The sequence below is a fragment of the Gopherus flavomarginatus genome, chromosome 1 (assembly GCF_025201925.1).
Source record: "Gopherus flavomarginatus isolate rGopFla2 chromosome 1, rGopFla2.mat.asm, whole genome shotgun sequence".
NCBI classification, from domain to species: Eukaryota; Metazoa; Chordata; order Testudines; family Testudinidae; genus Gopherus; species Gopherus flavomarginatus.
In genome coordinates, this window is record NC_066617.1 from 329,256,403 (window position 1) to 329,279,901 (window position 23,499).

Sequence of the window (23,499 nt, forward strand, 5' to 3'; positions counted from 1 at the left end):
AAATGATCTAATCTTAGTTTAAAATCCATCTGTAGTATTTGCCTCAGTCTGCAGCTGTGAAATCCTGTGTCATATCTGTGTGCATAACTATGTTTAAATAACTAATAAAATAATAATTAATTTTATTGCACTTTTCATTCTCAAAAATCTTTAGAAACTTTGGTCCAAATTCACTCACTCTTGGGAGCAGGAAGGTACTGACTTGCTGTGCCAGATGGGTTGATTCACTGGGGAGGGGAGAAGTAGTGTTCCCCTGTTGAATTCCTCACAGAGGTTCTGTCAGAGGAGAACAGCTTTATATTTCATAGAAGCCTCCTGGTAAGAGGTGGTCAGAGGATGCCCCAGGGGACCTTCAACACTGGGGTCTGTAACTGAGAAATTTAACATTAAAACTGGTGAATTTAATAGATCTGTGACTATAACACTAATTGTGTGACACAAAGAGGAGATTTAAAGGTAGGGCTGTCACCTATGTTTCATGGGAGTGAAGGACAACTGTATATAGAAGATGACGACCAAAACTTATTTTTAAGAAGCACCACACCATGCTTTATTTGTGGTCCAAATGATATATTATATATAAATTATATATTACAGCCCATCATTATCTGCATGATTATAATCATTATTATCAACTTTGGAATTTGCTCCCTAAGTCACCACAGCCTGGACTTATACACTGCAAAGCTCCCTACTTTCCTCAGTTGTTTGGGAAGACGTAGGCTGGTGGATTGGGAATGTGGGCCATGATCCTACCCTGAGATCCACCTGGATGGATCCCTGCATCCACACAGAGCTTGTTGTAGGACTGGGGCCTTAATTCTTTCTTTAGATTTTCAAGATGTGTCTCATGCTCCAGATGCCTCCCATGAACGAATAAACAGTTATGTTGTGATGTTCAGCAACATAAAATAAAGTGATCTGTATATTGACTTGCTATGTAATATGGCATGTAAAGCGCCAAAACAGGAAGAAGTGGGTGAGGGGCATCTCTTAAAGGAGGTAGTGAGTTGGGGTGGCTAAGGCTCTTGCATCCAAGGTGTCAGGTGTCAGCTGGGTTATTTTACCTAGGGTGGATAACATGGGGAGTGGTGGATCAGGTTTACTTGAGGTTTGGGGGAGAACCCCCAGTCTGAAGTGGGGTTAACTGATGCCTGCTAGGCCTTGCCCTGCACAGGGGCTGATCTCCCCGTTAGTGTTAGCTGGGCAAAGGAGGGGTGACAGTTTTGTGTGGTTCCCACTGTGGTGACCGAGATGCTGCTCGGCAGGGCTGGGGGCTGGCTGGCTCACAGGCCTGCGGCCTTTAACGCAAGGGCGAGTTCAGCAGCCGTCACGTCCTACCTCCCCCTCCGCAGCCGGGGGCCCTGTCGCAGCCCGATCAGTCGCCCAACCGGCAGGGGGCGCTGCGCGGGATTTTCCCAGGCAGTTCTGGGCCGCTCCCTCGCCGACTCCCCCCTCCCTTTACCGGAAATGTCTCCAGGTGACGGCGGCTCTGGCCGGGAGACGCTGGGCGTAGCGGGGCGGTGGCAGCTGTGAGCGGCGGCGGGAGCTACCATGGAGCACATCCGCACCACCAAGGTACCCGCCGCCCCCTCCCCGCGCTGCGGGGCCACAGGGGTGGTTGGGTCACTGGGGGAAGCGGGGGGCATGGAGGGTGCGGGGGTCACTAGGGGGCTGGAGGCTTTGGGGGACCATAGGGGTGATTGGGTCACTGGGGGAGCGGGGGGCATGGAGGGTGCGGGGGTCACTAGGGGACTGGGGGCTATGGGGGACCATAGGGGTGGTTGGGTCACTGGGGGAGCGGGGGGCATGGAGGGTGCGGGGGTCACTAGGGGGCTGGGGGCTATGGGGGGCCATAGGGGTGATTGGGTCACTGGGGAAGCGGGGGGCATGGAGGGTGCGGGGGTCACTAGGGGGCTGGAGGCTTTGGGGGACCATAGGGGTGATTGGGTCACTGGGGGAGCGGGGGGCATGGAGGGTGCGGGGGTCACTAGGGGACTGGGGGCTATGGGAGGCTTTGGGGGGCCATAGGGGTGATTGGGTCACTGGGGGAGCGGGGGGCATGGAGGGTGCGGGGGTCACGGGGGGCTGCAGGTAGTCGGGAGCTGGGTGCGGGAGGGGGTTGGGGGACCATAGGGGTGGTTCGAGGTAGTATGGGGGGGGCGTCGCGGCGCGATAGGGGAGGGGACCTTTGGGGAGATACTGCTGGGAGGGTGGCGGGTGAGTCTCCGCTGCTCTGGCAGAGTTGTGAGGGACATTGGGTACAGACAGAGGGGGCTGTGGCCGCTCCCTGCTGGCAGGATCCTCCCCTGCGGGGCCCTCCCCCGCCCCCGGTCACTCTTTGGAGTTGCGGCCGGTTTGGTGCAGCAGGTTTGTGAAATACAAACAAAACAGGGAGTGGTGAAAGCCTCTCTGCAAAGCCACTTCCCCCTGCCTGTGTTCTCCCCACTCTGCGCTGACATGGTTTCCGCCATGGGAGCGGTCACAGGATGCATTTTGCCCCCTGGATCACAGAAGATAGGGATGTAGCAGACTTTCCAAACCAAGTCATCTCCTGTCTTCCACAGCCAGAGCAGGATATAACTCCACCAAAGGAAAATATTCAGTGCATACACCATTAAAGGGACATGTCAGCTGGAAATATAATTATGTTCAAAAGGAGTTAAAAATAATTGCCAATAGTTCCGGTGGAGTGTGTTTTCCTGTAAGTTCCTGTGGTTTTACAATCAAATCTTTTTTTTTTTAATGTTTTCCTTTTGCTGGGTGAAAGACTCAAGCAAAAGTCATGCACAGCAAATGGTGCAAGTGGTTGTGCATCTGACAATATCTTGTATATAAAGTAAACGGAAACTGTCTTCCCTGTTCTGGTTTTATGATTTATTTTTATATGAATAGTAGGGAAAATTCATACAGAAATGTGATTTTTAAATTGATGGTTCCTCTTTATAGATGACCTGCAAAGGGGAAAAAAATGGGTTTGAACCAACTTTTAGTTCTTTACAGGCCCTATCCGTTGTGTTGTAGCTGTACTGGGAACAATAAACAGTCATTGTCCAAGCTGATTCATGCATGGCCATCCATGCGCTAGTGCAGAACCCAGTTGACTTCAGTAGATCTCTGCACAGGCATAAGGGACTTCTCATGCTGGGTCATGGCTCTAGTGTAGATTGCCAGCATCTTATGTCAGTTAGATCTGTTCTGAGCAAAGTCAATGAGAGTGAAGTGCTGACTGCTTGTCTACTCTAGTATTTCTAACATTGTAAGCACAAATTGAAATTAATTGTTATAATGGGAAATATTTAGAAAATGTCCCTAGTGTAGATGATGATGTCTGCAAAACTACGCTAGTGATATCATGAATCAAGAGAGTGAAGGGTGAGTGAGAGGATTTTTAGTAACTTTTTAAAACTTGTGTGCATCTGTTTTCTAACTTAGGTAGGTCATACTTTGGAGAAAGAATGCCTTTGTTAAAGATTCATCACCCTTGCCCTCTTCAGTTAGTGTGAGAGCTAAAAGAATGCATTCTCTGAGACATCTCCAGAAAAACCACTTAGACCAGAGTAGACATTCCTGATATTTTTCCTATGGTAAAGAAAAGAAGTAAGGGGAATTTAATATAAATGAAACTTTCAGGCCCTCTTTATATGTTATAAAGGAGCAAACAGCAGAAGCAAAAATGTTCCTAGTTGAAACTACTTGATGTCTGTGTTTCTGTGATGTGTGGTGTTTTTTGATATGCAGAATGAGTTGCAGTTCAGCACTCCCTCTCTTCTTGCTGGAGGCTGCTTTCTGCAAAGGCTGCTGAAGACTGCATTATCTGCAGTTCCCTAGAAGCCATCACCTCACAGGCTATTCATTTAATGATCAGGCAGTCTGACCATAAAGATTTATAGACATGGAAGAAGGGGATAATGTCACCTTCCAGTTTTAAAGTACTGTAGTTATAGCCAATATTTAATTAAGGGAGCAGGTTATCGGTTTTTAATTTTCTTTATGCATCAATAGAAAACTCATGCTGGGGAGGGTTTGATCATTCAGCTGCTTGCCAACAAAGCTACCTAAATTAATACTTGTTACGCTACACAAAACTTAACATACTAGAGACAAGTGAATAGACTGAAAGAAACATCATTTCTTAAGTAATGTTTGAGAATTTTGTTTTTACTACAGCAAATTTTAACTCCTGTAAGTGAAAGTAGCAATCCAGAATATAGATATGTTTTACCTTTAACTTTACATTTGACAGGAAACTGGGTTAGCTAGGTTCACCGATTTCCAAGTAGTTATTTTGGCACCAAACCTCCACCTAGCTTGGTATAGGCCCAATCCTATAGGAATCAATGAGGCTCAGGATGGGCACACGATTTGACTGTGCAGAGTTCATTGCAGGAAGTGGGCTTTAGTGTGTCTCTTGTCAAAAAAAAAAGAAAAATCCTTTGTGTAAATATAATCAGATGAAGAGAGAAAAATGTAATTTTTTAAAAAGGAAATGTAAATGGTATGTCCTGAATTTTTTGAGTGTGCTCTGTCAGAGACTAATGTAATTTTTAAATAATTCCTGCTAGAAACAATTCACATTAAAATGTGGGATTTAATTGTCAGGAATGACCAAGGTTGATTATGAAAGGACTCTGTTCAATTATGAAAGATGTCTACTAATGTGCTTGCTTTGTTTGTTTGGATTTTTTTTCAAATAAACTTTGGAGGATACAATGTGCGTGGGAGTGGAGGAAGGCAGGCAGGCAGGCATATACCAGTTGATAATAAATGTAAGCAGATCTATCATGGGAAGTGGGGCAATTAAAATATAAATATCTTGCAGATCTCTTCTGCATAATAGTTCAGGCTGGACTTTGTTCTGTCTGTTATGGGAGGCATATTTACTTTTTTAATCTGACTGCTCTTTGGAGATTTTGTTTTTCCATGTGGATGGTATAGCAAATGGCTAAACAAACTATGAATGCTGCAAATGGAATTCTGGCTTGAAGGCAAAACTTATAGAGGGTTCTAGTGGCAACAATGCAATGACACACCAATCTAGACCAACGGGTTGGCAGTGAGAACATTAACCTGAAGAGGTAATCATGAAGTTCCTTCCCTTTCTCAATAATAAGGCTATTTTATTGTGGATTGAGTTTGTAATTATAAATTCTCTTTGGAACTTTTAGAGTTGCCCTTAGTGTTCATTGCTGTTATAGCACATACTGAGTAAAATTTTCTAAAGTACCTAATTGACTGGGGAACGTAAATCCCATTCTCTTTCAATGAGATTTACACTTTGAAGTGCTTAAATTGCATTTGAAAATGGGACTTAAGCGCCTAAATCCTTAATTGCATTTCAAAATTTTATCGATTGTTCCTCTTCAAACCAAACATGCAAAATAAAGATAAGGGGCAGTGTGAGTGAGATGGATTCTATGTGAAGTGAGTTAGGAGAGCCCAGTCTCTGTGCTTCTCCCTCAGTTCCCTTGGTAGTGCCACCTTAGTGCTCAGTAGAGCCTTACCAGTGGTGCACTGGAGCCTAACCACACAGTCACAGAATACACCTCGACCTCGATATAATGCGACCCACTATAACACGAATTTGGATATAACGCAGTAAAGCAGGGCTCCAGGAGGGCGGGGCTGCGCATTCCGCTGGATCAAAGTAAGTTCGATATAACGCCGTTTCACCTATAATGCAGTAAGATTTTTTGGCTCCCGAGGACAGCCTTATATCGAGGTAGAGGTGTATTTAAAGAGCAGTGACTGTTGGGCCCAATATTCTACCAACGAGAACTGTTGACACATGCCTTCAGTCTTCTTATCATTGACACTGTAATCTATAAAGCCACACACGTAACTGTGTTCAATCTGTGGACGGAATTTCCAGTTATGGTGCTCTTTACTTTTTTAAACAAATCTGAAATGAACTCTGGAAGTGTCTGGCCAAGCTTTTGTAATGTACTTAGATACTTGCATTGTACAGGAGTGACAGTTTGTCAATCTTTTTTTTTGTTTTGGTTAGACTAAAGAAATAGTATGGTTATGCTCAGAAAAGAGACTGTGTAAAAATGACACCTCAGACCTCTTTCTTATGTGTATTCCAATTCAAATCTTCTTTTAGTGAAGGAATTCAATTGTATTACTTTTTATCTTATTTACTATTGGAGAACAATACAGCTATGGGATTAATTTCTGCTTCAGAAATCATCAGTACTTCTGAGTCCATTCCACTGTAGGGTCTTTTACTAGTAATACTTTTGTCAGAAGGAGTACAACTTGGCTGTTGGATCTCGGTGAGTTTGCAGGCATGGTATTAAGGATTTTGGGGGCAGGAAATCTGTTTGTAACCTGAGTAAATTTGATATGGAGTCATGGCATGACAGTAAACCTGGAATGACAGAATACCATTTTTAGTTATTACTCAGAGTTTAATCGCTTTTTAAACACTTGCAAGGCAAGACTTAAGATTGTTATATTTTTCTTCTGTGATGTACTAGCCATCTTACTAGAGAACATTCAGATCATCACTACCAGTCCCAATCAATTACTCAGTCCTCTCCTGTGACTCTGGTCACCGTAAATAGATTTCATATATTGTTGGGGTGACTGGTTTCCATCCTGCTATTGAAAGCGCTCTACAATTCTTAGAGACAATGTTATTTTTTGTCTGGGGGCATTAGTTTGGAAGCAATATTTTGACATTTTCTTTGCTGTATATTCTTAGGTTTGTTATAATGTTATCTATATTGCAAATGCATACCATCTTTTATTTTCTATCCTTTTTTAAAATCTCTTTCTCTCTAAATCTGAGAAACTGTGACTCGTTTTATTTTTTCCCCCTTGAGGTGTGGCACACTGTTAATGTTTCAGTAGAACCGTGTGTACGCAACCTATCCTTCCCACTGCACTTGACTTTTTAAAAAATTGCTTTAGTGGCTTAATTATCAAATCTGTATCATTTGGGGTCATCTAGATACAGTTATCTGTGCCTGCATTATCAAGGTAATATCTAGGAAATGCAGATGCCTGCTGTGCTGATCCAGGGTTTTATCTATGATGTCACAGCCACCTCTCCTGGGTGCTGATCCTGTTGCAATAGAATTGATTGAGAGTTGTGCCACTGACTTTAATGGGAGCAGCACTGGGCCCTAGTAACACAGCTCTAACTTGGCACTAATGAGACAGTCCTGCCAAGAAATAATGAGGACTGCACAGGCCAGCCTTTTACTGTAGTCCTTTTGTGTTGTGGTGTTTTACATATAGGATCATGTAACATTTGTTTCTTGTAAAACAAACTGTGTGGCATTTTTAAAGGACTTTGTTCACGCCAGCTAAATTGTGGGCTATCTAAAACCCCTTTTTATGAAATATTCCTTTATTGGGGTTAAGAATGGGAAGATTTTTGGTTGGGTGCCAGCATGAGAGATCTCTCCCTGCAAAGGCTCTCTCTTCTAAAAACAACTCCTTTGCTGTTTTAGGAGAATGTCTTTTTGCTGATAGTAGCCCTTGTTTCCATTTTACTGGAAGTTTCCAGTTCACTAGCAGAGAGCAAGTCATTACATCATGACCTAGGGTTTGGAGGGTGGGAACAGTACAAAGTGGGAGTGAAAATGAAGTCAGGGCAGGTTGGTCCGTGGGCTCTGACAGGGATACAGAAAACCTTGGAAGAAAAAAAAAGATGTTAATTCAATACTTGAGACTTCTACGTAACAGGATAATATACTTACTGTTGTTTGAGGATTTGCTGCTATACTTCAGATAGACTTGGATGCTACATGTTTTCTACTTTAGCAAATTATACCTCTTGCTTTCAAAATGGTTCTTAAATGAACCGATCAACACCAGTGGAAAATAATCCCTAATACATAGCAGAACAGAAGGTGACTCTTTATTTGACAAACTTTAACTTTTACAGATAAGAATTGAATCTACTTATGATCCTAGCCTTGTGTATTTATTGTGCATTGTCTTGAATGGGATTACCTATGTTATCTAGTTAGTCTTCCTGGCAAATCAGATTTGTTTGCTGTTGCTTGCTTCCTAGTATTTGTCCAGTGTAGATCTCACTATCAGGGAAGGCTTTTTTCCCCCCCCAATGTTCAGTCATTTTTTACTTCCTGTAAAATGTTTGTTTTTTTCCTTCCTGCAGGTAGATCAGGTGAAATTAATAGACCGTTTCAGCACCAGCAACAAATCATTAATGGGAACTTTGTACCTTACAGCAACTCATCTGTTATTTATAGACTCTAGCCAGAAGGAGACTTGGGTAAGGATATGAAATGCATTGCCTTGTAGCCTGAAAATGCATAGCTTCTCCAAATGTGTTCTTTTCCTTTTTTTCTTCTTGTGCATGTCTAATTAAAGATAAATAATTAACTGGATATAGTTTCTCAAATATTTTTCCCTACTTCATGATGCATATAAAAAATAGATCCACAATCTCTACTCCTACTGTGCCAGTGACCAGGCTTAAGTGCTACATCTTGTCATTATAGCTAATATTTTAACACATGGGAGTCTAAGGTAAATCCATATTATTTAAGCACTTAAATAGCTGCCTGATTTTCAAAGGTGGGAGCTGTGGGTGCTGAAAATCAAGTCATTATGCAGCTAATTTCTATTTCTTGTCTATTCAAAGATGGTCAGGCCAATTAGTTTTTCATTTGTTTGTGGTGACTTTGTTTAGATCTCTACCTCTTTGACTTTCTGTGCTATCAGATGGAAGGATATTTTATTTGAGTCTTAAGAGGAGAAAACAACTGGTAGTACAGAGGGCTGAAGAATATGCTCCTTTCAGTGTCTCAGGAGAAGCAGACTGCATCTGTGGCTTTCCTGCATAGGAAAGCAACTGTTAAATCACACATGCATTTTTCCATATTTCATCTGTTGTGTTTACATGTCTGTGTAAAAAACTTAGTAAAATTCTTATGTTAATTCTTTCTTCCGTCAAAAGACATGTATTGTGGTTGAGGTGGTGGTTTGGTGTGGGAGAAGTTGTATGGAACTGACTTTGGAGTCTGAATGTAACATCTAGACCATACAGATGAGTAGCTGTAGAATAATTCATAGTAGATTTTTCTCATCTCTCTTTTCATCCTGCTCCCCATGAGCAGATTATGCTGCCTCCTAGTTCACACCTGTGTGGGTACAGAGAGGCTGATTCTAGGAATTGATGTCAAAAGTAAAGAGCACTAACAAAACTATAGTTATAGGCATAAATGTAAGGTAACCTTCACATTCTTCATTAGAAAGTCCATCTTCTGATGTCAAGTAGTGGTCCAGCTGCTTAAAACTAAAGTTTAACGATAGTAAAACTGAGTTGTGTTAAGATTAAAGCTGGCTGATAACAGAAATCCCTTCCTTCAAAAGATTCCATGTTTTCCTCCTGATCTGGGGCGAAATGCTGTCTTTTTTTTCACAAAAAGGTATTTCAAGAAAAATTCTATTTCTGGAGAACCAAAACATTTTAGCCTTCTCAGCTGCTGGCATGGAAGGATCTGGCAGAAAATGAAATTGACAATAGCCTCTCAGGGCTGCTGTCAAAGAGCAGGGTGCTCAGCCTTCCTCTCTCTCCCTTACTACCATCTGCTCTGGTGTTGGAGAGGCCGAAAGCTAAGGTGTTCAATCTGAGGAGCCCTCCTGGAAAATATTGTGTTGATTTCACAACCTACAGAAGGAAAGCGAAATTGACAAAAGCCTTCTAGACAGGGAGCTGAGGAACCCTCCTTTTGATTTTCAGGACAGAAAATTGATTTTTTTTTTCAAAATTTAATTTCACTTTTGCAAAAAAGACACGTTTTCCTCCCCAGAAAATCGTCGCGATGAAAAATGTTCAACTAAGTCTAGTTAAGGGGTTAACTAAAATAACTTTTTCTGTACTTAGCTGTTTTGTTTGGTTGCTATTTTTGATGCTTTGCACTTAAGAGCACTCCCAGACATGGAAAGCAACCAATATCTTCCCAACACCTAAATGGATACAGCTTTTCAGGCAATGGAGCTTTATAGAAAGTGATTGACCTGCCTTTTTGAAGATTTACCTTTGCACTATGTGCGAAGAAAGATATTTGCTTGAAGTTTGTGACATACTGGTAATCCTCTGAAGTTTAGCGGAGGAGAAGGAGCATAATTTCAAATAAATAGTTAGATAGGTTGACCAAAATGCCAGTGTCAGAGATTTCTTTAACAAATTAAACCTACTGTATAAGGATTTTTGACTAGCTTGTTCAGTTATGTTTAACAATATACTTTGTGTCTCTCTTCAAAAGTATATTTTAAAGTGCTATTAACATCTTACAGTAAGACTTGAATTATGATTTCTTGTGTGCCATAGATACTACATCATCATATCGCTGCAGTGGAGAAACTTGCCTTGACTACTTCAGGCTGCCCTCTTGTGATCCAGTGCAAGAACTTCAGGGTAGTTCACTTTATTGTTCCCAGAGAAAGGGATTGTCATGACATTTACAACTCCTTGCTGCAACTGTCAAAACTAGGTATGACTTTCAAGTGCACAAGACCTTGCAGTGTATGTTTGTGCCACCATTCTGCAAAACAACTCTGAGCTTTGTGCTATTTCTGTTATTAAATGTGAGGCGTCTGTAAAGTCTCTGAAATTGAGCGGCATAAATACAGAAAGCCATTTGATCTGCTGTGAATAGTTTTGGTAACTGTTACTCTGCTATAGTTTCGAGTGTGCTAACGTACGGATATGGAAGAGGGTGAGATCTTAAGTGATTGTGAAACTGCATTTATAAAAGTCACTGTTGGCTGTCACATCCCTTGGGGTACAACCTAGACTGTGGGACCACTGAGTCCCCTTCAACTTTTCAGCCCGGGCTGTCTCTCACAGTGTTATGCCAGTGACACACAGCAAACCCTTCCAAGTGTTGTGATCACTCAGCGATCAACTTGTGGAGAGACACGCCCAGCTGAGTTGCATGAATGCTCTCTAAGCCATTCATGGATTATACAGTGGGAGACTCCAACCAGTTCCTCCAGCCCCTAAGCCTTGTACCCTAGAAATGTACCGTCTTACACTGCTGAAGACCTTCTCTTGAACAGTGCAAGCTCACTGATTGGTTTGTCACTTTGTCAAAGGACAGTAAATTTGCACCAGCCTTTGTAATCTGAATAGATTCCCCAAGCACTTTAGACAAACCCACTGGTGAGGATAAAACATTAAAATAAGTTTATTAACTAAAGAAAGATAGATTATAAATTATTATAAGTGCTAGGCATAGAGGTCAAAGTAGGTTACATAAGAAATAAAAATAAAATTGCAGTCTAAAGTCTGAACTTTAACAGACTAAGCAAGATTTGAATCCAGCAGCTTTTCTCACCACACTGGATGTTTCAGGCAGTTTACAGTTCTTAATACACAGGCTGAATTCCCTTCTCAGCCTGGGACCAATCTCCCCAGCTCAGTCTTTTGTCTTCCAAATAGTCTTCTAAGGGTTAAGATAGGGCGGGAGAGAGGCCAAGTGGTGATGTCACTGTCCCTCTTTTATACGTTCTTCCAGCTGCTAGAACAGGGGTGGGCAAACTTTTTAGCCCGAGGGGTGACATATGGGTATGGAAATTGTATGGCAGGCCTTGAATGCTCATGAAATTCAGGTTGGGGTGCAGGAGGGAGTGAGAGCTCTGGCTGGGGGTACTGGCTCTATGGTGGGGCCAGAAATGAGGAATTCAGCGTGTGGGAGGGGGCTCCAGGCTGGGGCAGGGGATTGGGCGGGGGGGGGGTTGAGGTGCAGGCTCTGGGGTGGGGCTGGGGATGAGGGATTTGGGGAGCAGAGGGTGCTCTGGGTTGGGATCGAGGGGTTTGGAGGGCAGGAAGGTGGATCAGGGTTGGAGGGTGGGAGGGGCTCGGGAGTGCAGGCTCTGGGCAGTGTTTACCTCAAGCAGCTCCCGGAAGCATTGGCTTATCTCCCCTCCAGCTTCTCCATGGCCAGGCAGTTCTGCGCACTCCCCTGTCCACAGGCACTGCCCCTGCAGCTCCCAGTGGCCGCAGTTCCCACCAATGGGAGCTGTGGGGGTGTTGCTTGGGAAGGGAGCAGCATGCAGAACCTCCTGGCTGCCCCTAAACGTAGGAGCTGGAGGATGGACATGCCGCTGCTTTCGAGAGCTGCAGCACACACATGCATATTGGCCCCCAACCCCACTGCCAGCTGGAGCGAGGCAAGCCCCAGACCCTGCTCCCCAGCAGGAGTTTGAGGGCCAGATTAAATTGACTGTCGGGCCGTAGTATACCCACCAATGTGCTAGAAAGATCCTTGCTGTGTGACGGGGTAGGCTGCCTCCATCATGTATGCCCTCTGAGGAGTCTCTGGGAGGGCCATTGAGAGAATGGATTCTCCTTAATGGGCCGTCAGTGCCTGTCTGACCAATCTAGATGTAAATCTGTCTTGTCAGTGTTAGTGCTCTACTGAAAGGCTAGCTATGGGCGTTTCCTACTTACTACATATTTCAGAAACAAACATATAGCACTACTTCATAACTTCACATACAATGACAGTACATACTATTAAACAAGATATTAATGTTCAACAGATCAGGACTTTTTAAATGGTACTTCACAAGGCATGCATTGTACAAAACATATCTTAATCATATCAGAGTGATGAATATGGGAGTTCCAGGTGCTATTTTGAGGTACTGGTATGAATACAAATGTTTTAATCTCTTCTTTTCAGTGAATGTACTACACAGTGAAGCTTTATGAAACTAGTAACAAACGCTTTCAAAATGAGTGCTGAAATTTTGAGAATAACACAGTAGTGATCCTTGTAGATTTATAACTGATTTTTTTCATCTCTAAAAACTTCTGCTGTATTTTGTTGTCTACAACAATTCTAAATATTAAATCTAATTTATGAACTGCGCATCAGATCAATCATTAGGAAAATTTTGTCTTGTTCCACTAGATTGCCACAGTTTTGGACCTGCATTCATTTCTGCCCTCATCTCTTAAAATTCTTCTCCTTCTTTGAGCTCCTACCAAGATTTCTACTGACTACCTTTTATCTCAGGAGTCTCAGACTCCCAGCTCGCAGGTCATCTGCGGCCTGCGAACCTCCCCAATGTGACCCGCAGGGCTTCAGTAGTTTTGGGGACAGGTCTCTCTCTTGGCCCCATCTGCCGTCCCTGGGCACTCTCCCCACCCCAGCGATTTACATGGCCCAGGGCCCCAGCAGCACAGCAGAGCTGAGTGGCATCTGCCTGCTTGCTCCACATGTCTGCCCGCCCTTCCCTGCAGCCCCAGGGCGGGACTGTGCCTCTGCACGCTGTCTCTGCCCAAGCATGCCTGTGGCCAATGGGAAGCTTCAGGGGCGGTGCCTGGGGGCAGCAGCGCGCAGGGGGCCGCCAGTCCACCCTGCCTTGGAGCTCCAGGTAAGTGCCGCAGCCCCAACCTCCTCGCCGAGCTGCTACCCCACCCCCTCCCCACATACTTCCTCCTGCCACCAAACTCCCACACAGGGCCTGCACCCCCACTGTCCACCCCAGCACCGAAACTCCCTCCCAGAGCCTGCAACCCAATCCCCTACCCCAGATCTCCCTCCCAGAGCCTTAGGCAGGTGGGGGGTGGAGTTTTGCGGGAACGGGTTCTGGGCAGCATGAATGACATTATTGGCCCGCTGGGAGGATTTGAGGACTGGCACTAGCCCTAAGGTAAATTGAGTTTGAGACCCCTGCTTTATCTCTAATCCACTCCAAACTTTTTGCTACTCTTAATGTTGCCCCTTAAACCTTGAAAGTGTCCCAGTTGATGTATGGCTAGGAACCACCCTGTTCTGCAGAAAATACTGAAACCTACATTCCACCAAACTTACCTGTGCTGGTGTCCATTCATCTTTCTTTGTCAGTTAATTGTATGGTACGTGTGTGACTTCAGATTGTAAACTCTTTGGCGCAGAAGTTACACACTGAGTAAAACATTTCAAAAGCACCATAGTCCCTTAGTCTGAGTGAGGCATTTTTGAAAAGTTTACCCACCATGAGTATTTATAAAATATCTTGCCCAGTTACAGAACTGCAAAGATAATCAGATGATGAATTCAACTATTCCTGCCCTTTTTCTGACAAAAAAGACTCTGGGATCTGACTCCATGCATAATACCTTATTTTCTTGTTTCCTTTAGCAAGCTACGATGAACTGTATGCCTTCTCTTACAATCCAAAACAAAATGAGTCTAAGCGGCTGCAAGGGTGGCAACTCATTGACCTTGCAGAAGAATACAAGCGGATGGGAGTGCCGAACTCTAACTGGCAATTGTCCGATGCTAATCGTGATTATGAGGTAAAGGATAATAGAGAATCTGTTGCAGTGGAGGAAACATTTATTTTTATGCCTGTTTGATTTTATAACCTCTGATTCCAGTCCAACACAATATCTGCAATGCCTTGCAAACCACGTAGCCTTTGAGTCATGAGTTTGCTGCCTAAAGTGAAAGGATGCAGAAGATGGGAGAGCCTACTTTTGACTCTCTCCCTCCTCGTTCGGTTTTTTGGTGTTGGGATAGTCTTTGATAGCATGGTTTCTTTCTTATTTTCTTTCAATAACAGTCCTATTTTGAGGTTAAGCCATGGAAATCCTGTTATAAAGGAGCAGCAGAACAACTCTTTCAGTGAGGGAGAAGCCTACCCTTTCATTAGTGAAGTTGGGGATAGGTGCAAGGGGTGTGATCTTTCTGTACTACTGCTGTGGAATTATTCTCTGTGGTCTCATTTTGATAGACTGTACACTGGTGTCTCAGTCCCCTTCCACAGCGTAGGATTTTCATTTCATCATTCTTTCATACCCTATAATCCATGTATCATTTCTGGTGTGTGTACATTAGGAAGGATTATGGGCATATTTCTGTATGTTAGGTGCAAGTGTTTTTACCTCTGTGTCATCTAGCCCGGCTATAACCACCTTCTTATCCACAAAGCTGTCATAATTCATGCAAGGACAGCAGTCCACTGTTAGAAATCTTGCACCAGATTTGATATAGTTAGTAAATGAAACATTTAGGTTGTACATTTATTTTGTTCTGCAGATTTGTGACTCCTATCCCAGAGAACTTTATGTTCCTAGAACTGCAAGCAAGCCCATAATTGTTGGTAGCTCCAAATTTAGAAGCAAAGGAAGATTCCCAGTGTTATCGTATTATCACAGAGATAAAGAGGTACAGTCTGATTTCCTTTCAGCACAAGTGGGCTAAAACTATTTCTCAACAGATACCACTGGTCCAGGAAAGATAGAGAGGTAAGTATAATAACCCAAGTTCATAGATCAATCCTAGTTCCTTAATCTCTGACACTGCTTATGGCTAATGAGATGCCTAGGTCCTGCTCAGTCAACTGTAAAATTACTCACTAGTCAATTGAATCTCTTAAAACTTCTAAAAATAGTGCCTTTAAGATCAGCTGATGATCAAATCCTCTGTGTTTTTGTACTTCTTGGAATGTCAAGAATAAAATCCTTTTGTTCCAAAATGCTATGAACTGTGGAAATAATTTGTTAAAGAGGGAAGGAGGGCGGGAAGAGAGAAAATCAAGCCCTGTGGGACTCCATAGAGGAGGGTTGTTTGTATGGAACAGCAGCAGTCCATCTCAATTCTGAGATATATCTGAGGGAATAGCAGTTATATCAACTGCTCCTGTGAGTTCAGCGGTTTCTGAAGGGCCAGTATTGTAAAGCTACACGTATGCAACTGCCAGTTGTATCCACAGAATTGATGTATTTCTGAGTGTTACCTGTCAAGGACTGTACGTTACACCCCTCAAAGAACACTGCTGTCAAGGAGAGAACTACAGTTTTTATATTGGCCAGGCTGGAGATTAAGGCCTGGTCTACATTACAGGATTAGGTTGAATTTAGCCGCGTTAGGTCAATTTTAAAATTAATGTGTCCATACAACCAACCCCGTCCTGTCAACCGAAAGGGCTCATAAAATCGACTTTTGTACTCCTCCCCGACGAGGGGAGTAGCGCTAAAATTGACTTTGCTGGATTGAATTTGGGGTAGTGTGGATGCAAATCAATGGTATTGGCCTCTGGTAGCTATCCCAGAGTGCTCCATTGTGACCGCTCTGGACAGCACTTTGAACTCCGAGGCACTAGCCAGATACATGGGAAAAGCCCCAGAAAGTTTTGAATTTCATTTCCTGTTTGGTCAGCTTGGTGAACTCAGCAGCACAGGTGACCATGCAGTCCCCCCAGAATTGTAGACTGTAGAATGTTTCTACACTCCCCCTATCATCTCCATCCCTGAGATTATTGCAGATTAGAAGGCGAAAAAAACGCACTCACGATGACATGTTTTCCAAGCTCATGCAGTCCTCCGACACTGATAGGACACAGCTTAATGCATGGAGGCATTCAGTGGCAGAGGCCAGGAAAGAATTAAGTGAGCCCAAAGAGCAGAGGTAGGACCTGATGCAGAGGCTAATGGGGAGCAAACGGACATGATGAAACATCTGTTGGAGTTGCAGGAAAGCCAACAAGAGCACAGACCCCCGCTGCATCCACTGTATAACCGCCTACCCTCCTCCACATGTTCCAGAGCCTCCTAACCCAGACACCCAAGAACGCAGTGGAGGAGGCTCCAGGCACCCAGCCACTCGACTCCAGAGGATGACCCAAGCAACAGAAGGCTGTCATTGAAACAGTGTGATTTTTAGTGTGGCTCCGATAAGCAATGTGGCCTTGTCCTTCCCTCCTGCCCCGCCCCACCCCACCCAGGCTACATTGTCTGTTCTCTCTCTCTTTTTTTTTTTTTTTTAATTAATAAAGAGAGAATGCATGATTTCAAAACAATAGTTACTTTATTTTGAAAAGGGGGAGGGTGACTGGCCTACAGGGAGTTAAAATCAACAAAGGGAGCCGGTTTGCATCAAGGAGAAACAGACACAACTGTCATACCGAAGCCTGGCCAGTCGCAAACTGGTTTTCAAAGCCTTTCTGTTGTGTAGCGCCCTTTGCTGTGCTCTTCTAATCGCCCTGATGTCTGGCATGAAACGACTGTCTGCCGTTACTTTCACGGAGGGAGGGGACATGTACCCAAAACCACCTGCGACAATGTTTTTGCCCCATCAGGCATTGGGAGGTCAACCCAGAATTCCAGTGGTCGGCGGAGACCGTGGGATAACTACCCACGGTGCACTGCCCTGTAAGTCGATGCTAGCCATGGTAGTGAGGACGCACTCTGCCGACTTAATGCGCTTAGTGTGGACATACGAAATCGACTGTATAACATCGATTTCTAAAAATTGATTCATATAAAATCGACCTAATTTCGTAGTGTAGACATACCGTAAGGGATGTGTAGAAGAGCACAAAACGACTGTCTTCATTATAAATGTAGAGTCATCTTGTATTTAGGGAGATAATTCAGTAGAAAACATCCTGAGAGTGTAGAGACATGAGATAGGCATTTATTGTAAGAAAAATGGCTGTATATTATAAACTTAATATTTTTTTAGGAAGTAAACTGAGATGTCTAAGATCTTTGGGCATATTTTCAAAATTTGGTAAACCTTTACACTATCAAAGTGCCATGTGATCTTTAAAGTCCATGAACAGCAGTCAGGAACTTAAATGTAAGGTCTGCTATAAAAGTGTACTTTGATTTAAAAAGTTAGAGCATCTTTGCTTTAGTTCTTCAGCTTATCTTTCACTTCATAGTCTGCAGAATAAAATAATTTATTGTGTTTCAGCTCTATAGAATACATATGTCTGAAGCATTCTTTTAGAGGTGTTACTTAATATAGTGTTGCTATCTGATTCTTTGTTTTCTGTACTAGGCTGCCATTTGCAGATGCAGTCAACCTCTCTCAGGTTTCAGTGCTAGGTGTCTGGAGGATGAAAATATGCTGCATGCGATCAGTATAGCCAACCCTGCTCATCACTATATGTATGTCATGGACACTCGACCTAAGGTACGTACCTTTTATCAGGGCTGCAGCTTAGGGTTCAGCTTAAATTCCTTTACTTGATCACTTTATACATATGCAAGTGCTCCTGGGGGCACTATGTGGGTCAGGTGCTGGGAGTGTACTGTATCATGCTGTTTTAATCTCTACAGCATCGGTTCTGAACAGGGGTCCGAGGTCCCTAGAGGATCTGAGAGCAAGTTTGTGGGGTTCCAGCAAAACCAGAGAGTAGGACTTGCATTAGAGTTGCTGGGGCCCAGGGCAGAAAGCCCAAGCCCTGCCATGCGGGGCTGAAGCCAAAGCCTGAGCATCTAAGCTTTGTGGGGCATTGTGCCTGGGCAGTTGTCCTGCTTGCTACCCTCTAATGCCGACACTGGCTTTTAATCTGCTAGATATGCAGAAAAACAGTTGTGGCACAGGTGGGCCATGGAGTTTTTATTGGGTGAGCCTCATAAAGCGAGAGGTTGAGAATCTCTGCTCTAGATTCAGAATTGGATTCAGAATTGTCCCAGGTCAATGACCAAAAGTATTACTGTTTCATATGATGTTCATGTTCTATGTGAGATGAGTTTTGGTAACTCTTCTTCTTCAGGTAGCTAACCAAAATGAAACACACATTTCACTTAGGTACTTGGATGAAGATTTTAAAAAATGGGTGCCTACATGCAAGACTCCATATTCAAGCAATAAATGTTATTTTAAAAGGTTCAGAGCACCCAGTAGCTCCCGTTGAAGTCAATGAAAGCTGTTGGGTGTTCAATGCTTGTGAAAATTAGGCCACTTATTTAGGTGCATAAACAGATTTAGCAGTCAAATTTGGGCACCCATTTCTTTAGACTCTGAGTTTTGAAACTTCTTTTAACTCTCTAACTGGGATTAAATGTGTGACATTGATCTGAACTTTATTATAGCATTGGATGCAGAGCTGGAGGGCTGTTTTAAAAAAAAACAAAACAAAACAAGTGCACACTGGTAGAATTATAGTGAGCATGCCTTAATGGAGCATGGAGAAATTAGGAGACAGAAATTGTAAAACCTCGAGAGAGCATCTGCAGGACAGTGTTCAAGCCCTAGAATTTGTTTAGATATCCCATTTTAAAAAGCAATTTCATTACTACATCTTTACGACTTTGGTCACTGATCAGATTGAGGGGTGGGCATATCAAGTGGTGATTATTTCCTAAACTCTACTTATAACCAAGTTCCATCCATATGTGATATCAAAATGAGATGTCACTTAAAATAGACTGTAGATCTCCTCTCTTTTTTTTTACATGTTTTGGTCAGCAATAAAATAGTTAATTGTTCATATCTCATCAGCTACTAATGTTCAGCATTAGCACTGCACTGAGAAGAATGGTGCAGCTGATAATTATTGGAGCCGTAGTTGCAGACTTTGGCAGATATATTTGTTGGTTCCACTCATTCTTATTTTTAAATTGATTTTATCTAAGAGTAAAGATTTAATTTTAACTGTAAAGCATTAGGTTCTGGAGCACAAGAAGGAGCCTCCAGAAAAAAATGCGGGCTTGTTGAGTGAAATGGAACCAGCCCAGCTGGATCTGTTGTTGGTACCTCATAATTTTGTAGATATCATATTATTTAGGATATACTGATCTTTTTTTCCCTTCAAATTACACACTTCAGGTATCCTAATACTTCATAGTACTAACTTTTTCCTTTAGGCTAATTACTGTGTGGCATCTTTCAAATAAGCAGTTATGATTTGGGGAAAGGAGAATTAGGATATAGTATTCAGATTTGTCAGCTCTCAACATCTGATTGTTTTTACTTTTCATAGTCTTCTATGTATCAAATCCCCCCACATGTTGTGGTGTTTTCATGTCAGAGTAATACTTTCAGATTAGTCTGCCACAAATCTGATATCCATAAGGATGTTTGTTATGTGTGTTAGTTTTGTTTTGTAACTGAGTGTCCTGCTGAAGATGTTTAGTTACTTAATCTATATTTTGATTTTACAATTTACTTTTTAACTCTTGATTTTAAATATTTGTATTTTCTTTCACTAAGCTTAATGCAATGGCAAACAGAGCAGCAGGTAAAGGCTATGAAAACGAAGACAACTATGCTAACATTAGATTCCAGTTTGTTGGAATTGAAAACATTCACGTAATGAGATCCAGCCTGCAGAAACTTTTAGAAGGTATGGTTGTTTTTTTTTGTTTTTTTGTTTTGGTTCTAACTCTGGTGTAACAGAATATGATTAAAAATAAGATAAGTGACCTTCTCAAGTCATTGGTCTTTTAATGTTAGTCTATGTAAAACACCAAAGAACTTCCAAACTTTCTTATCGACAGCAGGGAATTTAGTGTCTGTTACGGACTTCCAAGGGGCAGCTGCTAGTGTTAATCACAATTCCTGGGCAATGAGCTGTTATGAATTGTCAGTCATTTAGCTCAAGGAAAATAGTTTAACATGTAATGTGTCTTGGGTGGAAGTGGGCAAATTCTGTTAGCATGTCAGATAGTTTACAGGAAAAAACCATTGGGGTTTATAACATGCGTGTATTACCCTTCATTTTTCAGTAGGACTTAAATGTTGAAATGCTTGATTGCACTCACAGATAAAATACTCTGACATCTGAGTGCTATAAAATGAACCTGCACTTACTTTCACTCTCAGAACTCAGAGGCCAGTTCTAAAAGGATTGATTTTGCACTAACCGCTACATCTTCACTCACTCTATACTAAAAATTCTCTTAACTCACATAGTCAAGTGATCTTGTGGCAACCAAATGGTTAGCTGTTTCATCTTTTTCAGGGCTTTGAGCTGTGCTCCGGCTCCGCTCCAGCTCCAGGCAAAAACGTGCAGCTCCACTGGTCTGGAGCTGCTCCTTGCTCCAACTCTGGGCTCCACTCCAAAGCCCTGATCTTTTTTGATGCCCAGACCTCTCAATCAGCTAGGATCAATAGTGCAAAACTATTTTGATTTACTTGATCTGGTTCAAGCCAGACTGGTTGCTTGGCAGTCAGAGTAATGTGTGTGATTCAAAGTGAATTACAGGCAAAAAGCTATTACCATCTTATGATTACTTGATGTCTTAAGTCCTGTTTCTTGTAGACTGACAATTGTCCACATCACAGAAAATAAATAGCCCTTCATGTTCAACAGCAATGAAGCACCCATGTTGATACTCTCAGAAGGCAGGAGAAATTAGAATGATTGAAGGTGAACTACCCTCTCCTATTAATTTCCCTCCCCCACTGCCACCAGTATCGCATCTGTGGTACATTAGTGAGGCAATATGTAAGGAAGCAGCAGCACATCTGTTCTGCAGATACACAGAGGGCTTCACTGTCCAAGGTCGTCAGTTCATTGCATATACAAGCACTACATTTACTTTATTATTTAAAGAAAGTGATTAACTGGAGTAATCATTTATAACTGTTCAAAACTGTAAACGTCTGGTTATGTGATTTACTCCCCAGGTAAATATTTTTGATAGGCTGTTGGGATTGTAGCATGTTTATCTTGTACTGTCCTTCTTCTGTTTAATTAGGTAGCTCTTCCAACTGGCCACCACTAATCCCATTTCCTTGAATGTTGTCATTACATTTTGACCACACTGATGACTTAGTACAGTAACTCCCCACTTAATGTCCTCTGGCTTAATGTTGTTTCAATCTTACATCCCTGCTCAATTACAGAACATGCTCTGTTTAAAGTTGTGCAGTGTTTCGCTATAATGCTTTGTCCACAGTTGGCAGCCCCCCATCAGCTCCCCTACGCCCCTCCCGCCCACCGGCAGACCGCGCAGATCTGCGCCTTCCCCTTCCTCCCCCCGTCTCCTGCCTGCTGCAGCCAGCTGGCTTGAGGCGTTCAGGGGGGAGGAGCGAGGACTCAGTGCCCAGTCTCCCCCCCACCCCTGCCCAGATGCCACAAACCAGGTGATTGCCATGGCCGGGAGAGAGGGGGGAGACTGTGCGCCATGTTCTTGCTCCTCCCCCCTCCCTCCCCTGCCTGCAGCTATCAGCTGGCTTGCAGTGTTCAGGAGGCAGGGGAGAGAGGAGGAGCCTGCACACCATGTCCTCACTCCTCCCCCCTGCCTCTTGAATGCTGCAAGCCAGTTGATTGCTGTGGGCAGGAGGCAGGGGAGGGAGGGGGAGGAGCAAGGATGTGATGTGCGGGGTAAAGGGGGGGAAGAAGAGGTGGGTTAAGGGTGGGAGCTTGGGGGAGCGGGAGGCATGGGCTGGCTGAGGGTTGAGCCCCCCGCCCTAGTGCTTGCAGAGTAGGGGAAGCTGCTGCTGCGCAACTTGCTTCTCCTAGCGTACAGCACCTTCAGCCTCCTTGCCTGCCTCATTGTCTCCAGTGCCAGTGGGCTGTGCCTGTGTTGGGTAAGGTGGGGGCACTTCCCAACTATAATACTGTACTATACTGTATGGCAAAAAAAAAATTTCCGAGGAACCTAACCTGACCTAACCCCCCTATTTACATTCATTCTTATGGGGAAATTGGATTCGCTTAACATCATTTCACTTAGTCGCATTTTTCAGGAACATAACTACAACGTTAAGTGAAAGCTGCAAAGAATCCTGTGGCACCTTATAGACTAACAGACGTTTTGGAGCATGAGCTTTCGTGGGTGAATACCCACTTCCTCAGATGCATGCATCTGATGACATGCATCTGAGGAAGTGTGTATTCACCCACGAAAGCTCATGCTCCAAAACGTCTGTTAGTCTATAAGGTGCCACAGGATTCTTTGCTGCTTTTACAGATCCAGACTAACATGGCTACCCCTCTGATACTTAACGTTAAGTGAGGAGTTACTGTATCTCTTCACTTCTGTAACTCGTGATCAGATACCTGCAAGATCTATATTAGCTGAAGGGTTTTATTTATTACTCATGTTTGCGTTTCTGAAACATTAGGAATCTGACACTTTTACCAAAAGAGGAGAATAAGTCAAATAGATTTTTAAGCTCGGAGGAATATCAGCCTATCCTGTAATTTATTTTATGTTTCTCCACCTAGAGAGCTACAGCTCCATAGAAAGTTCTAACACCCTTTTTCTTTCTATTTCAGTCAGTGGTACAAAAGCTTTGTCTATCAACAGTTTCTTGTCTGGTTTGGAGAACTCTGGCTGGCTGCGTCATATCAAAGCTGTGTTGGATGCTGCTATCTTCTTAGCCAAAGTAATTCATATGCCCCTTCTTTCTCTAGGGGAGGGATGGTGATTTGTGACAGCAGAACCATTCTGTCAGGTGTAAACTGGGGATGGTGGCTGCTGCTATAATCTCAGTGGTTGATGTTTTGCTTCATTATTAATCTTAGTTATGTTAGAAATAACTACACACCAAGTACATCAGCATGCAAACAGAACATGTTTCTGTATATTTAGACAGAACAGATGTGCCTCCTAATATTTTAGGTTTCTTTGAAGGCTGTCCACCTACCAGCGTGAAGAAAGGATGTTAGGTTACCCAAGTTTTGTGCTGTGTAGCCATAGTTTAGAGATCACCTGACCTGTAAATATATGAATATGGGGATGGAGGAAGCTAAATGTTCTGAGTGTTCCATATAGCAGGGGTGAGCAGGGGACCAGTCCCACAACTCTAACTTTACTTCTTTCTTTCTTTT

General features: G+C 43.1%; 1 protein-coding gene across 1 annotated transcript in view; it reads left to right on the forward strand.

The window, feature by feature from the left end:
• Positions 1–1,486: 1,486 nt before the first annotated feature.
• The window catches only part of MTMR6 (myotubularin related protein 6), a 37,001-nt gene continuing 14,988 nt past the window's right edge, over positions 1,487–23,499 (forward strand). The window contains exons 1-8 of the mRNA XM_050937244.1: positions 1,487–1,578; positions 8,135–8,251; positions 10,316–10,478; positions 14,121–14,278; positions 15,021–15,149; positions 17,769–17,903; positions 19,929–20,061; positions 22,945–23,054. Of these exons, the coding sequence (XP_050793201.1) occupies positions 1,555–1,578; positions 8,135–8,251; positions 10,316–10,478; positions 14,121–14,278; positions 15,021–15,149; positions 17,769–17,903; positions 19,929–20,061; positions 22,945–23,054 (969 nt within the window). The 5' untranslated portion in view covers positions 1,487–1,554. The remainder of the gene's footprint in view (positions 1,579–8,134; positions 8,252–10,315; positions 10,479–14,120; positions 14,279–15,020; positions 15,150–17,768; positions 17,904–19,928; positions 20,062–22,944; positions 23,055–23,499) is intronic.